The sequence below is a fragment of the Chiloscyllium punctatum genome, chromosome 7, assembly GCF_047496795.1.
Source record: "Chiloscyllium punctatum isolate Juve2018m chromosome 7, sChiPun1.3, whole genome shotgun sequence".
Classification (NCBI taxonomy): domain Eukaryota; kingdom Metazoa; phylum Chordata; class Chondrichthyes; order Orectolobiformes; family Hemiscylliidae; genus Chiloscyllium; species Chiloscyllium punctatum.
Window position 1 is genome coordinate 81353394 of NC_092745.1, and position 15554 is coordinate 81368947.

Sequence of the window (15554 nt, forward strand, 5' to 3'; positions counted from 1 at the left end):
TGAGAACTGGAAAGGACTGAGCGGTGGTGAGTTTGAACAATCAAAGCTTTTGCATGATTTGCAGTGTGTGGAAGAATTAAGTGTCTGAAGCTATATGCCACTACCTTTTATTTCTATAGCAACTTTGAACATTTCATTATGTTAATGATATTTCACAGGGATCTTATGAAACAAATTATAGCCTTGAGCTATCCAAAGTGACTAAGTGTTTGGTCAAACAGGTTGGTTTTCAGGAATGTCTTAAAAGCAGGAAAGTGAGGAAACATGCCCAAAAAGGTAGTAATCATCAGAAACAGCTTTACTTGCTGATAGTGGCTGCTTTTTCAAAAAAAAATCAGTCTGAAAATGATGGAACGTGTCTAGAGATGATCACTGGAAGTTAATAATCAGTGAAAAGGGGTCATAGGAACCCACTGGAAGCTAGAAGCAAATGTGGACTGATTGTTAGAAGGGTGATCATTCAGTGGATGTAATGATAAAAGGGCAATGTTTCTCTTGGAACTTGAAACACAAATTACACACAAAACTTAAAGTGTTTAGCAAATTGATGGTGGAATTTGAATCCAGAAAAACATCTGAATTTAGGATCTTCTGATGATCTTGAAATCATTGAGATTTGTCAGGGAAACCTACCTGGTTCAGTAATGTCCTGCAGGAAAATCTGCCATCCTCACCTGTTCTGGCCTACATATGATTCTAAACCCACAGTAATGCAAATGACTCAGAAAAGGCCTAGAAAGCCATTCAGTCCTATCAATCACTACAAATTCTCAACAAAGAAATGAAACTCGATGGACTACCTGAATTGACCCAGGCACTGGAGAAGTTACAAAAGTAGCCCTGTTGACCCTGAAAAGTCCTACTTACCAGCATCTGAGGGCTCACATCAAATGTAGGAGTGTGTTTCACAAACTAGGAGAAAGTGAGGACTGCAGATGCTAGAGACCAGAGTTGGAAAATGTGGTGCTGGAAAAACACAGCAGGCCAGGCAGCATCTGAGGAGCAGGAGAATCGACGTTTTGGGCATAAGCACTTCCTGAGGAAGTACAAAAGGGTACAAAACATGCACAGGGTGGGGGATTTCAATGGCAGCAGCATGACAGATAGAGCTGGTCAGGTCCTAAAGGATGTAAGCTGCTAGACTGGATCTGCAGCAAATGGGGAGGGAACCAAGTGGAAAAAGCATAGTTGACTTCTTCCTCACCAATCCACTGGCTGCAGATACATCTGATCATGCCAGTATTTGTAAGATTGATTACTAAAAAGGTCCTTGTGGAGACAAAGTCCCACTATCACATTGAGAATATCCTCCTTTGCGTTGTGTCACACCAATACTGTGTTAAATGGTGAACAGATCTAGCAACTCAAATCTGGGCATCCACGAGACACTGTGAACCATAAGCAGCAGCAGAATTGAACTCCAATACAATCTGCAATCTCATGATCTGGTATATGTCACACTGTACCATTACCATCGAGTCAGGGGATCAGCGCTGGCTCAATGCAGAGTACAGAAGGGCATGCAAGCAGCAGCACCAGGCTAAAAATAAGGTGCCAACCTGGCAAAGATACCAAACAGGATTACTTGCATGCCAAACAGCATAAGCAGCAACGATAGATGGAACTAAGTGAAACCAATGGATCAGACCTAAGCTCTGCAGTTCTGCCACATCCAGTCGTGAATGGAGGAGGAAAATTAAACAACACACAGGAAGAGAGGGCAGCTCCTCAAATATCCCTATCCTCAATGACTGAAGAGCTAAGCACATCAGTGCAAAAGATAAGACAGAAGCATTCACAAAAATCTTCAGCCAGAAGTGCTGAGTGGATGATCCATCTCAGCCTACTCCAGTGGTCCCCAGTGTTTTACAGTCAAAAAGTGTGGCACTGGAAAAGCACAGGTCAGGCAGCATCCAAGGAGCAGCAGAATCAAGGTTTCAAGCATAGGACCTTCATCAGGAATGTAGGTGGGGGAAGGGGGCTGACGGGTAAATAGGAAGGTGGGAAGGCGAAAGGTAAATGCCGGTGGAGGTGATGGTGATAGGTGGGAAGCAAGATGGACAGGTTGGATAGTTCAAAAGGATGGTGCCGAGTTGGAGGGTTGGATGTGGAGTGAGGTATAGGGGAGGAGAGATAAGGAAACTGGTGAAATCAAAGTTGATGCCGTGTGTTTGGAGGGTCCCAAGTCGGAAGAGGAGTCATTAGTAAACTGATAGGAGGTGTTGCTAGCATGTGCTCAATGACACCAGATTTAGATTTTGCCAGGGCCACTAAGCTCCTGTCCTCATTACAGCCTTAGTTCAAAGATGGACAAAGTGCAGAATTCTGGATGGGAGGTCAGAGTGACAGCCCTTGACATCAAGGATGCGGCTCAGAAGGCAGCTTAGCACGAAGGGCAACTAGCAACAGGCTGGCCAGCCAGTGACACCCACAACAAAATAAATAAAAAATAAAATGTGCTTTACATAATATGAAACAGTAAAATGTGTTAAAAACATTAAATCTATCCCATTCTTTAACTAATAACTGGAATCCATTTTAAATGATATTAGTCTTTGTGGAGATCATGACAGTATGGATCTGACATGTCGATAGTGCGCACTTATTTCTTTCAAATATCAGAATTAGATGAGCGTTCAGGATTCAAGGTTCTAGATTTTACCTGCCACCAGCAAAGCTCCATAACTATTGGTGAAACCTACATTACTGGGACCATACAGTCACTTAAGAGTTGCTGTGGTAAAATTGGGAGCAAGTTTCTATTTAATGCTGATGTAAAAACAATACACAAACTAGTTTCACCTCCCTAAGGAACTGCATGCTCAAGTAACTTTGAATGTTTTTGAGCTACACCTATTTATTGCACATCAGTAACATTGCATAAAAGTAAATGATCAGTCACATCTTTGGGTTAATTAAGATAAGGAACTTTTTTAATTACTTCATAGTCTTGATGACCACTGTACTTCAAATAAATCCAATAATATTTGAAACAAATTTTAAACCATCTCAGTAATATACTACTTACATAAAGTAGATTGTGATCTTGAATTTGCACTGTGGAAATATAAAATGGATAAATGAGAAATAACATCTAATTTTAAACTAAACACTTAACAACAGCCTCACCAGAGTAGAGGATTTTGGGTTCGGATCCCATTTCAGGAATTAAGCACATAATCTAGACTGACATTTTATTGCAGTACTGAGAATAAGAGATGTTGTTTGTCTTACCAATGAGATGTTAAACTGAAGATTTGTTTGCACATTCAAACAGATATAAAGAAATACATAACAGTAAATGAACAGCAGCAGAGAATTCATCCAATGACCCAGAAAACATGCAACTCTTAAGCAACACGAAAACAGATTAATCCATTGTTCATGTTATTTGCTATTAGTGGGATCTTACTGTGCACAAATTGGCAGAAACATTTGTTTGGGAAATTATATTGATATCAGTGCAAAGATATCTAAGTTTTTAAATGTACTCCAAGCAAAAAAAAAAAAATCAGTGCTTGATCTTTGATTATCTTTTACATTACACCACCACAATATCTTTATGAAGGAGAAATGTGTGAGCATCACAAAATACCCTTTTTCCTCGATCATTTTGTTTTGGCACCAAGAATTGCTAAGTTCTAGTGTACAATGATTTAAATACAAGTCTCAGTTTCTCCTACATTGTCTCAACAATATTAAAAATGAGTCACATGTGCAGTATTCCTTTTCTTATCAGAGTAAACTCTGCTACTTCACTTCACTGGATAGAAACAAATATAGGAGAAAGCGAGGACTGCAGATGCTGGAGATCAGAGCTGAAAATGTGTTGCTGGAAAAGTGCAGCAGGTCAGGCAGCATCCAAGGAGCAGGAGAATCGACGTTTCAGGCATAAGCCCTTCTTCAGGAATGAGGAAAGTGTGCCAAGCAGGCTAAGATAAAAGGTAGGGAGGAGGGACTTGGGGGAGGGGCACTGGGAATGCGATAGGTGGAAGGAGGTTAAGGTAAGGGTGATAGGCCAGAGTGGGGGTGGGGGTGGAGAGGTCAGGAAGAAGATTGCAGGTTAGGAAGGTGGTGCTGAGTTCGAGGGTTGGGACTTGAGACAAGGTGGGGGGAGGGGAAATGAGGAAACTGGAGAAATCTGAGTTCATCCCTTCTGGTTGGAGGGTTCCTAGGCGGAAGATGAGGCGCTCTTCCTCCGGCCTAGGTGTTGCTATGGTCTGGCGATGGAGGAGTCCAAGGACCTGCATGTCCTTGGTGGAGTGGGAGGGGGAGTTGAAGTGTTGAGCTGGTTGGTCCAGGTGTCCCAGACGTGTTCTCTGAAACGTTCCGCAAGTAGGTGGCCTGTCTCCCCAGTATAGAGGGGGCCACATTGGGTGCAGCGGATGCAGTAAATGATGTGTGTGGAGGTGCAGGTGCAGGTGAATTTGTGGCGGATATGGAAGGATCCCTTGGGGCCTTGGGGAGAAGTAAGGAGTGGAGGTTGGGTTGGTGGGGGGTGTGGACCTGACAAGGGAGTCACGGAGGGAGTGGTCTTTTTGGAACGTTGATAGGGGAGGGGAGGGAAATATATCCCTGGTGGTGGTGTCCGTTTGCAGGTGGCGGAAATGACAACGGATGATATGATGTATATGGAGGTTGGTGGGGTGGTAGGTGAGGACCAGTGGGGGTTCTGTCCTGGTGGCGATTAGAGGGGTGGGGCTCAAGGGTGGAGGAGCGGGAAGTGGAGGAGATGCGGTGGAGAGCAACGTCAACCACGTCTGAGGGGCAATTGCGGTCTTTGAAGAAGGAGGCCATCTGGGTTGTTCGGTATTGGAACTGGTCCTCCTGGGAGCAGATGCCGTGGAGACGAAGGAATTGGGAATATGGGATGGTGTTTTTACAGGGGGCAGGGTGGGAGGAGGTGTAGTCTAGGTGGCTGTGGGAGTCAGTCGGTTTATAGTAAATGTCCGTGTTGATTCGGTCGCCCGAGATAGAAATGGAGAGGTCTAGGAAGGGGAGGGAGGAGTTTGAGACGGTCCAGGTAAATTTGAGGTCAGTGTGGAAGGTGTTAGTAAAGTGGATGAACTGTTCAACCTCCTCGTGGGAGCACGAGGCAGTGCCGATACAGTCATCGATGTAGCGGAGGAAAAGGTGGGTGGTGGTGGCAGTATAGCTGTGGAAGATGGACTGTTCCACATATCCTACGAAGAGGCAGGGATAGCTGGGGCCCATGCAAGTGCCCATGGCTACTCCTTTGTGGCAGGGTGGGAGGAGGTGTAGTCGAGGTAGCTGTGGGAGTCCATGGGCACCCGCAAGGGCGCCAGCTATGCCTGCCTCTTCATAGGATATGTGGAACAGTCCATCTTCCACAGCTACACTGTCACCACCACCCACCTTTTTCTCCGCTACATCGATGACTGTATCGGCACTGCCTCGTGCTCCCACGAGGAGGTTGAACAGTTCATCCACTTTACTAACACCTTCCACACTGACCTCAAATTTACCTGGACCGTCTCAAACTCCTCCCTCCCCTTCCTAAACCTCTCCATTTCTATCTCGGGCGACCGAATCAACACGGACATTTACTATAAACCGACTGACTCCCACAGCCACCTAGACTACACCTCCTCCCACCCTGCCCCCTGTAAAAACACCATCCCATATTCCCAATTCCTTCGTCTCCACGGCATCTGCTCCCAGGAGGACCAGTTCCAATACCGAACAACCCAGATGGCCTCCTTCTTCAAAGACCGCAATTGCCCCTCAGACGTGGTTGACGTTGCTCTCCACCGCATCTCCTCCACTTCCCGCTCCTCCACCCTTGAGCCCCACCCCTCTAATCGCCACCAGGACAGAACCCCCACTGGTCCTCACCTACCACCCCACCAACCTCCATATACATCATATCATCCGTTGTCATTTCCGCCACCTGCAAACGGACACCACCACCAGGGATATATTTCCCTCCCCTCCCCTATCAACGTTCCAAAAAGACCACTCCCTCCGTGACTCCCTTGTCAGGTCCACACCCCCCTCCAATCCAACCTCTACTCCCGGCACCTTCCCCTGCAACCGCAAGAAATGCAAAACGTGTGCCCACACCTCCCCCCAAGACCCCAAGGGACCCTTCCATATCCGCCACAAATTCACCTGCACCTCCACACACAATTTACTGCATCCGCTGCACCCGATGTGGCCTCCTCTATATTGGGGAGACAGGCCGCCTACTTGCGTAACATTTCAGAGAACACCTCTAGGACACCCGGACCAACCAACTCAACCATCCTGTGGCTCAACACTTCAACTCCCCCAAGGACATGCAGGTCCTTGGACTCCTCCATCGCCAGACCATAGCAACATGACGGCTGGAGGAAGCGCGCCTCATCTTCCGCCTAGGAACCCTCCAACCACAAGGGATGAACTCAGATTTCTCCAGTTTCCTCATTTCTCCTCCCCCCCACCTTGTCTCAGTCCTGACCCTCAAACTCAGCACCACCTTCCTAACCTGCAATCTTCTTCCTGACCTCTCCGCCCCCACCCCCACTCTGGCCTATCACCCTCACCTTAACCTTCTTCCACCTATCACATTTCCAACGCTCCTCACCCAAGTCCCTCCTCCCTACCTTTTATCTTAGCCTGCTTGGCACACTTTCCTCATTCCTGAAGAAGGGCTCATGCCCGTAATGTCGATTCTCCTGCTCCTTGGATGCTGCTTTACCTGCTTCCTTTTCTAGAAACAAATATAATATGTTATAGGGCGTTTTACACTGTGACCATATCCACTGAAAGAGAGGTTAAACAAACTTCTGTAGATCTGTTGCAACCAACACTGACAGGACCCTTCCATGTTACACAATTGAGCCAATCTCAAAACCAAATCCAGGATGTGTAAAAGAAATATTCATCATGATACAGAACCATTCAAACCATTAAAAAAATTAACAAAACCTAAATATTCTCTTCAAATTTATCCTACCTAAGTTTTAGCTTTAAATTATGGCTAATAATGCTTGTATCCTCTAGGCATCTTTCTATATCGTGAAATATATGAAAAGCATTAAGAATAGTCTCTGCTCATCTACCCTGGGAGTAATTTTAAGAGTTGTGTGAAATTTCACAATTATTTAAATTACATTTCAATTATTCAGTAACTAGAGATGGTGAATAATGCTGGGAAAAAATATTGAGGCATGTTCAATGGCTGATGCAGAATGTATGCAGTCAAGTGTCAGACAAATATTAGATCTGTCAGATGTAGAAGACATTATTGAAAACGACAACTGGGAAATTGTATTGCAAGAGGAAGGTGCTGCAGTAAATTGGCTTGTTGCTCTTTTGTACAGTTTGACAGTAACACAGAGACAGAAAACAGTTGACCACTCCAGTCTCACTCCCCCACCACCAGCACACAGTGGAGGCAGTGGGCACATTTTATTCTACAAGATGCACTACAGAATCTTGCTGGACTTGTACGCATCATCCAAATCTGCACCTCCATGACCTAGAAGGATAAGGGCAGACAATGCATGGAAACACAACCATCACAACCTCTAGGGTAGATTACAAAGGTTATCGGGAAAAGGCAGGAGAATTGGATTAAGAAACCTGCTGGCTATGAATGGCAGAGCAGACCCGATGAGCCAAATGGCTTAATTTCTGCTCCTTTGTCTTACAGTTTTATGCAACCATTCTTCCAAAGTCAGACATCATCCTGTCATCAACATGTATCATTTCTTCATTACTGCTATGTCAAATTCTTGGAAATCCCTTCCTAACAACACTGTGAGGTACTTTCACAGGCATTCAACAGGACAACTCTCTTCCACCTTTTAAACAGAAACTAGGAATGTAAGTTCATATCATAAAAGTGAGGTTAAAAGAAAACTAAAGCAACCGTGCAAAATGAAAATGAGAAAATTTAAACAAACAAGCTGGGTGACAAAGAAAACGAGAAAACGAGACAGCTTGTAAGAATTCTTATGACAAATACCTGAGATGATCTTGTTCTTTATCTTTTCTCATTTTTACCTTCTTCTCCCTTTCTCCATCACCAATCTCCTTCTTGAACAGTTTTCCCAATTCCTTCATTCGGTCTTTTTTAAGAGACCTAGATTGGCATGAAGAAAGTTAACAGTTTCCTGAGCGTATAAATGGGTCTTATCTTTTTGTTATGTACATGAATAAGTAATATTTGGAGAAAGTTTATACTTTAGCTGTTGCTCCAATTTTATCCTTCTACCCAGGTCATTGAATATCAGTCCCAAGCAAAGAAGTGACTGATGTTTATTCTCTTTGTCTGTGGAGCTGTGATAGCACATAACAATTGTTTCCTCATCAAGAGAAGCTAATTCACTACACTGAAGGATGGAAGAAAGGACAGGGGAACTTCATTTCTTAGAGTAATGTGCCTTAGGGCCAATTTTTATTATGTGTCAGGCTAACTGATCTGAGTGATAATGTGGTTATGCAACCGTTCACACAGTATCCTAGGCTCGGGTGGAGAAACAAACACTCAGTCAATATGACGATCAATTGACCCTTGATGGAAACAAAGTGGATGCAGTACAAATAAAGTGGAGCTCAGGCTTGTTAACATTATCCCAGCCTCTAATAGCACAGCTAGATCAGGAACATTCACTGTGCAAATCTACATCATGAAAATCGGTCAACTGGTGGCAGGAAGGGGGAGTTACTGAGTTCAGTGAGGAAGGAAACAACACAAATATTGTTAGTCTGAAATGAAATTGAGAATGGTTTAAAATATATAAAAATGCAGAAATATTTGTGCAATATAATTTCATGTGTCAGTTTTACAGATCAGACAAAGTCTTATATTTGATCCTTGAAAGATTGATGTTATAATTGATCTTACAAGTATTTGTAGAGGTCAAGTCCCATAAGACATGGGATGTCAACTGCCTTGCTTTGCTCTTTTCCATTCCTTAACAAATGAGGAAATATTCAAACAAAGCAGCAAACACAGAAGTCCACACAATATATAGCTCCCTCCTCACTGAGTTATGATACTCATTTTATACACAGAGGTATGAAAAACTAAGTGAATTCTGTGAAGATGTTCAATTAGTTGAAATATTCAACAGTGTCCCATCATAAAGATAAAAACAAACTAGTTAGGATTCTCTTCCTTGATTGCCATATATAGCTCATACCATGATAAAATTGTTAGGAGAGAGCATTACAAATACACAACATTTATTCAATTCTTTGACAGTTCTTCCCAGATAAAGTAAGGCTGAAGATTATATTCCATTAAAACAGCTTTCCTTCATAAAGCCAAGAGATTTTCAACAATGAGAACATCTTCAGTGGTAGCATGCAGATATAATGAATATGCCTGCTGTTCAAATCAACAGAAATTAAGTAAATATAAAATGCTTACTCTGAGTTACAGGATTCTGCATCGTCATACACTTGTTCATCTAATGGCTCTGAAACAAAGATGATATAACCAGTAAGCCTTACAGGAAAAGGGATTGAAAAACAGATTCTGAGCAATCACAAACAATAAATTGATTTCTGCAAAATGTAGGGGTGAGTAAAGACAGTTCAACTAACTGTGGGCCAGTGGGAAGAAAATCAACTAAAAGTATTAATTTACTCAAAATTAGCATGAAAACTGACATTACATTTCAGACATTTACACCCACATCATATCATCTGAAAATGCAGCATTAATTTTACATGTATGATCGTGACAAGAATTGCTACCTCACTATCACATCTTGACTCCTCCACGGTCTCTGAATTGTCAAGACTACTTGTATTGGATAGAACATAAAAACAAACATGAGGAGTGGGCTATTCAGCCCTTCAATCCTACCCTACCATTCTGTAAGATCATAACTAATCTGAATAAGAGGATTAGCAGTCCTCTGATTTTACAAAATATTGGGAAAACCGAAACCATTGATGTGCCACAAACTCTGCACTCTAGTTATCAACTCTAACCCACTTCATGGCAACAGTCTGAGCTTGAACTAGACTGTTTGAAACCTTACAGGTCAAAACCTTGTTGTCATATTTGTTGCAGAGATGAGCTTTCAAGCACATATTATACCACTCAGGCTACATAATTTCACCTCCATAAAATTGCCCAACTCTGCTCATGCCTCAATTCATCTGCTGCTGAAAACCCTCATCTACCCCTTTTTAAATTCCTGATTTAACTAGTCTAACACACCATTGGCTGACTTTTTGCATGCTTCATAAAATGGAGGTCACCCAACACTCTTGTTGCCAATGTTCTAATTCAGACCCGGTTTCATTCACCCATCATCACTGTGCTTGCTGGCCTGCATTAGCTGACAACTTTTCAAATTATCTGCTCTCCTCCAGTTCAACATAATTAGCTTCCACTCCTTCACTGGCGAGGCCCCCAAACAAACAAAAGAACTGGAATGGCCAAAAGACCCCTCAAGCTTGGTCTGCTGTTAACAAGGTCATGACTGATTAGATTGGAATCTCAAATCTATATTCCTGCTTAACCCCTTGCTTACCAAGGATCTATCCATCTCTGCCTTAAATATTCAAAGATTCTACTTCCAATGCCTTTTCTGAAAAAAAAGAGTTCTAATGACTCATGACCTCAAAAATCACTCACAGTCATAGACATGTACAGCGGTAACAGACCCTTTGGTCCAACCCGTCCATGCCAACCAGATATCCCAACCCAATCTAGTCCCACCTGCCAGCACCCAGCCCATATCCCTCCAAACCATTCCTAATGCAACTGTACTAGCCTCCACCACTTCCTCTGGCAGCTCATTCCATACATGCACCATCCTCTGCATGAAAAGGTTGCCCCTTAGGCCTCTTTTATATCTTTCCCCTCTCACCCTAAACCTATGCCCTCTAGTTCTGGACTCTTCCTCCTCCTTCTCCACCCCACCACCCCCCCACCCCGGGAAAAGAATTTGTCTATGTATCCTATCCATGCCCCTCATAATTTTGTAAATCTCTATAAGGTCACGCTTAGCCCCCGATGCTCCAGGAAAAACAGCCTCAGCCTGTTTAGCCTCTCCCTATGGCTCAAATCCTCCAACCCTGGCAACATCCTTGTAAAGGGAAGGTCATGTCTTATGAACTTGATTGAATTTTTTGAGGAGGTGACAAAGGTAATTGATGAGGGTAGATCAGTGGATCTTGTCTACAAGATTTTAGTAAGGCTTTTGACAAGGTCCCTCATTGTAGGCTCATCCAGAAGATTAAGATGCATGGGATCCACGGTGACCTGGCTACAGAATTGGCTTGCCCACATCAGGCACCGGGCAGTAGTGGTATTTTTCTGGCTGGAAGTCTATGACTAGTGGTGTTCCACAGGGATCCATATTGGAACCTCTGCTGTTTGTGACATATATAAATGACTTGAATGAAAATGCAGATTGGTGAGTTAGCAAGTTCACAGTTGATACAAAGATGGGTGAAGTTGTGTCAAAGGATACAGTGGGATATAAATCAATTGCAAATATGCAAGGAGAAATTGCAGATGGAGTTTAATCTGGATAAGTGAGGGGTGCTGCACTTTAGGAGACCAAATATTAAGGAAAAGTAGACAGTTAACGGCAGGAACCCTGAACAGCACTGATGTAGAAATGGATCTTGGAGTTCAAGTTCATTGTTCTCTATCTAGTTGTGTGGCCACTTTCAGAGTAGTAAAGGAGACCTATGGCATACTTGCCTTTGTTGGTAGGGGAACAGAGTACAAGAGCCAGGATGTCTTGTTGCACTTTACAAGATTTTGTGTAGGCCACACTTGGAGTATTACGTTCAATTCTGGTTGCCACATTATGAGAAGGATATAGAAGCTTTGGAGAAGATGCAGAAGCTGTTTACGAGGGTGCTAGAAAGGATGAACTATAAGGAGAGGATAGAAAAAACGTGGGTCGCTTTCTCTGGAGTAGCAGAGGCTGAGGGGAGATTTGATAGAAGTCTATAAAATTATGAGATGCAGTGATAGGGTTGACAGTCAGAATCTTTTTTCCAAGAGTTGAAATGTCTAATAAAAGGGAGTATGCATTTAAGGTGACAGGGGGAAAGTTCAAAGGAGATGTGAGGGGCACGTTTTTTGGACAGAGTGCTTTAGGAGTCTGGAACATGCTGTCAGGATGGTGGTGAAGGCAGGTACAATAGGGGTGTTTAAAGGACTTCTAGAGAAGTAAAGGAATATGCAAGGAATGGAGGAATATGGTCCAAAGGAAGGCAGAAGGATAGTTTAATTTACCTTCATGTTTGGCACAACATCTTGGGTCCAAGGGGCTGTTCTTGTGCTGTACAGTTCTATCATTCCTTAAATAAGGTGACCAATAGTATACACAATATATCAGCAACGTCTCTCCTTTGTGCAGTATATATGAAGTACAACTTCCCTACTTTGGATTCAAATTCTCTTGATAACAAATTATAACATATGACTTAATTTATGAATTACTTACTATATATGCTTACTAGCTTTTCTTTTGATACATGCACTAGTATACCCAGATTTCTCTGCATCTCAGAGTTTTTCAATCTCTCTCCATTTAGATTTTTTTATTTCCCCTATGAAATGGGATGATTTCACATTTTCTCACATTACACCATTTGCCAGATCTTTGCTCACCCACTTAACCTATCCACATTCGTTGGTAGCTTCGTTGTCTCCTCTTCACTACTTCCTTTTCTACCTACCTTTCTGTTTCTTTTATCCAAAATCATTTACGTAAATTCTAAACGGCTGAGGCCCGAGCACCAAACCCTGTGGTACACCACTCATTACATCTTGCCAGCCTGAAAAAGACCCATTTATGCCAATTCTTCAGCTGGCTAACAAAAAACCCACCTTCTAAACATGCCCACACGTTACCCTCCAAACCACGAGCTTTCATTCTCCACAATAACCTTTGATGTGGCAGTTGTGGAAAATTGAAGTATAGTACATCACAGCACCGGTTCCCTTTTACCTGCAACACATGCTACCTTTTCAAAGAACTGCAATAGATTGGTATAACTACTTTAACAATAACAGTGAATGTTTACCCCATAGTAAATATTAAGCTAATTGGCCCATAGTTTCCTGCTTTCAGTCTCTTTCATGTTTAGAACAAAGGATTTACATTTGTATTCTTCAAATCTAATGGAACGTATCCCTGAATCTAGGGAGTTTGGAAAATTGAAACAACTATCTCACTTACCACTTCTTTTAAGATCCTAGAATGAAATCCATCAGGACCCAGGAACGTATCAGTCCACAACCCCAATAATGTTTTCAGTACTACTTCAATAGTGATTGTGTTTTTCCTCAGTTTCTCCTTCCCTCCCATTTTCCAATTTATTGCTGCTTTGGGAACATTACTTACATCCTCAATAATGAAGACTGATATAAAATATCTATTGAATTCATCTGTTATTTCCTTATATTCCATCAATTGTCCAGTCTCACTTCCTAAAAGGACCAACACTCACTTTTATTCTTATTTAAATAGTAATAGTAACTCATCTCATTTTATATTTCTGGCTAACATTCCTTTGTATTTTTTGATACAAAATATAATTCTCCAGACTCGCATCCACTCCTGAAATTCTCATTCTTTACTCAAGTCTTTTGTCTATTTCCCCAACCTTTACCCAACCATGAAATAGCTGAGGCCTCAGCATCTTTGTGAGCATTATCTTGGAATGCCTTCCCAAAACCCTGCCTATTTCCATTCCTTTCTCCCTCACGAACACCTTCCTCAACACCCACATCTTGGACTAAGTTTTGGTTCCCTTCCTGCATATCTCTTTGGTTAGTTTCCAATTTCTTTTATTATATCCCTGTGAAGTATTTTGGGTAGTTCTCTACATTGAGAGTGAGTTACAAGAATACAAGTTGCTGTCATGAAATCTTTAGATCATGCTTTTGACATCACTGCTTCTGACAACAGCCATTTTAGGTGTTCTCTTGTCCAGGATTGCTCAATTAGTGAAAGTAAGGAACTGTGACTGGCAACACCTTCCTGAGCAGTTTTCCATTTAAATGGCGCTACAGCTAAGGCATGACTAAAGGCTTACAGATGTGTCATTGAACAGTGGATTTTGCACTTACCTTCATCCACAAAATAGTTCTGTGAACTGCTGAAAGTTTTGATAACGCCAGCCATAAGAAGAATAAAAACAGAGAAGTTAAAAACAAAGTACTTTTTGTGGTTCTTGTATATATTTCCTTTAACAAAAAGCATCTTAACAATTAATAAAATGTCATACATGAATAGCAATTTGAGTAAAGCCAAATCAGAGTTTGCAGGTTATGAAAATCCGCATGGTTCTGCCCTGGGTTTTATCTTCTGTGATAATGACTTCTTCATATTTAAAATCTGGATAGTTGTATATTTTGCAAGAGTATATATTTAAATATTCTGTCAATTGATAATGTTCAAGTTATTCTTAATAGTTTAGAAGTCCAAGTTCCAGAACTACAATTTTCTCAAGCAAAACATTATGGTGTTTGAAGGGGAACTGCATGCATCACAAATGAACTTACCCCATACCCCTCTCCCTCGCCCCCCCCACCTCAAATCCCCTTAATTTCTCATCAATTCTCCTTTTTAGCAGTTCTTTTCTTACAAGTACTTTCGATTGAAGACCGTGTCCTTTCAAATATTATTAACATAATTAGTCTCTGGCTGTTGTTAACTTATAATTTTATGCCTGAATAGTAACCTCAATTACACTAATTATACTCATTTGACTACTCTGTGTTACTTCCTCAATATCTTAAGAAAAACTTTGTTTTAAGGATTGCATTCAAAAAGTTCACTTTACATTGCTTCTAATAAGAATTACCACTTGCATTATGAATAAAATAATGTATGTCATTAATGTTAGATTCAGCATCCAGTATCTTGGAATCATATCCATTTATTTTGGGAGTTGAATTTTAAAACATTGATGACAATGCAACTACAGATATGTATACGTGCAGTTGTTTAAGTTCACAACTGCAAACTTAATAATCTGGCTATGGTCATTGTTTGACATCTGGGGAATATTCCCAATGACTACCATTTAAAAGTAGTATCATTGAAAACAGCCTACCTGTGTCTAGGAAATCTGGCAAGCTTGTATTGTTGGCAACTACTATTTATATTGCCCCACCAGTACTAGCTTTAGCATCGATACAGCAAAAAGATGAATGGCGTTACCGTTAAAGTATTAGCATGGATAGTGAATTGATTCACTAATAGGAAGCAAACAATGGAGAGAAATGAGTGCTAATCTGGTTGGCAATCAGTCACTAGTGGTGTGCCTCAGGGATCGGTGTTGGGACTGCAATTAATCACAATTTAAATAAATGATTTGGATTTGGGGATCACATGCAGTATGTCAAAATTTGCAGATGACACTAAGAGGAGTGGCAGAGCAATATGTGCAGAGGACTGTGAAACTAAGCAAAGGAACATAGATACATTGAGCAAGTGGGCAAAAAAGCCTGACAGATGGAATACTATTCCATCTTGATGAGGCCACACTTGGAGTACTGTGTGCAGTTTTGGTCTCCTTACTTGAGAAAGATGTACTGACACTGGAGGGGGTTC

The 15554-nt window shown here is 41.8% G+C and overlaps 1 protein-coding gene across 3 annotated transcripts in view; it reads right to left on the minus strand.

Moving 5' to 3' along the window:
* LOC140479869 (uncharacterized) overlaps nt 1–15554 on the minus strand; it is an 88547-nt gene that overhangs the window by 16059 nt on the left and 56934 nt on the right. For 2 of the 3 annotated variants that reach the window (XM_072574198.1, XM_072574196.1), the window contains exons 12-15: nt 14066–14094; nt 9383–9431; nt 7973–8089; nt 3029–3057 (exon numbers count right to left, since the gene is read on the minus strand). In XM_072574198.1, the coding sequence (XP_072430299.1) occupies nt 3029–3057; nt 7973–8089; nt 9383–9431; nt 14066–14094 (224 nt within the window). The remainder of the gene's footprint in view (nt 1–3028; nt 3058–7972; nt 8090–9382; nt 9432–14065; nt 14095–15554) is intronic. The other variant, XM_072574197.1, reaches the window with a different exon arrangement.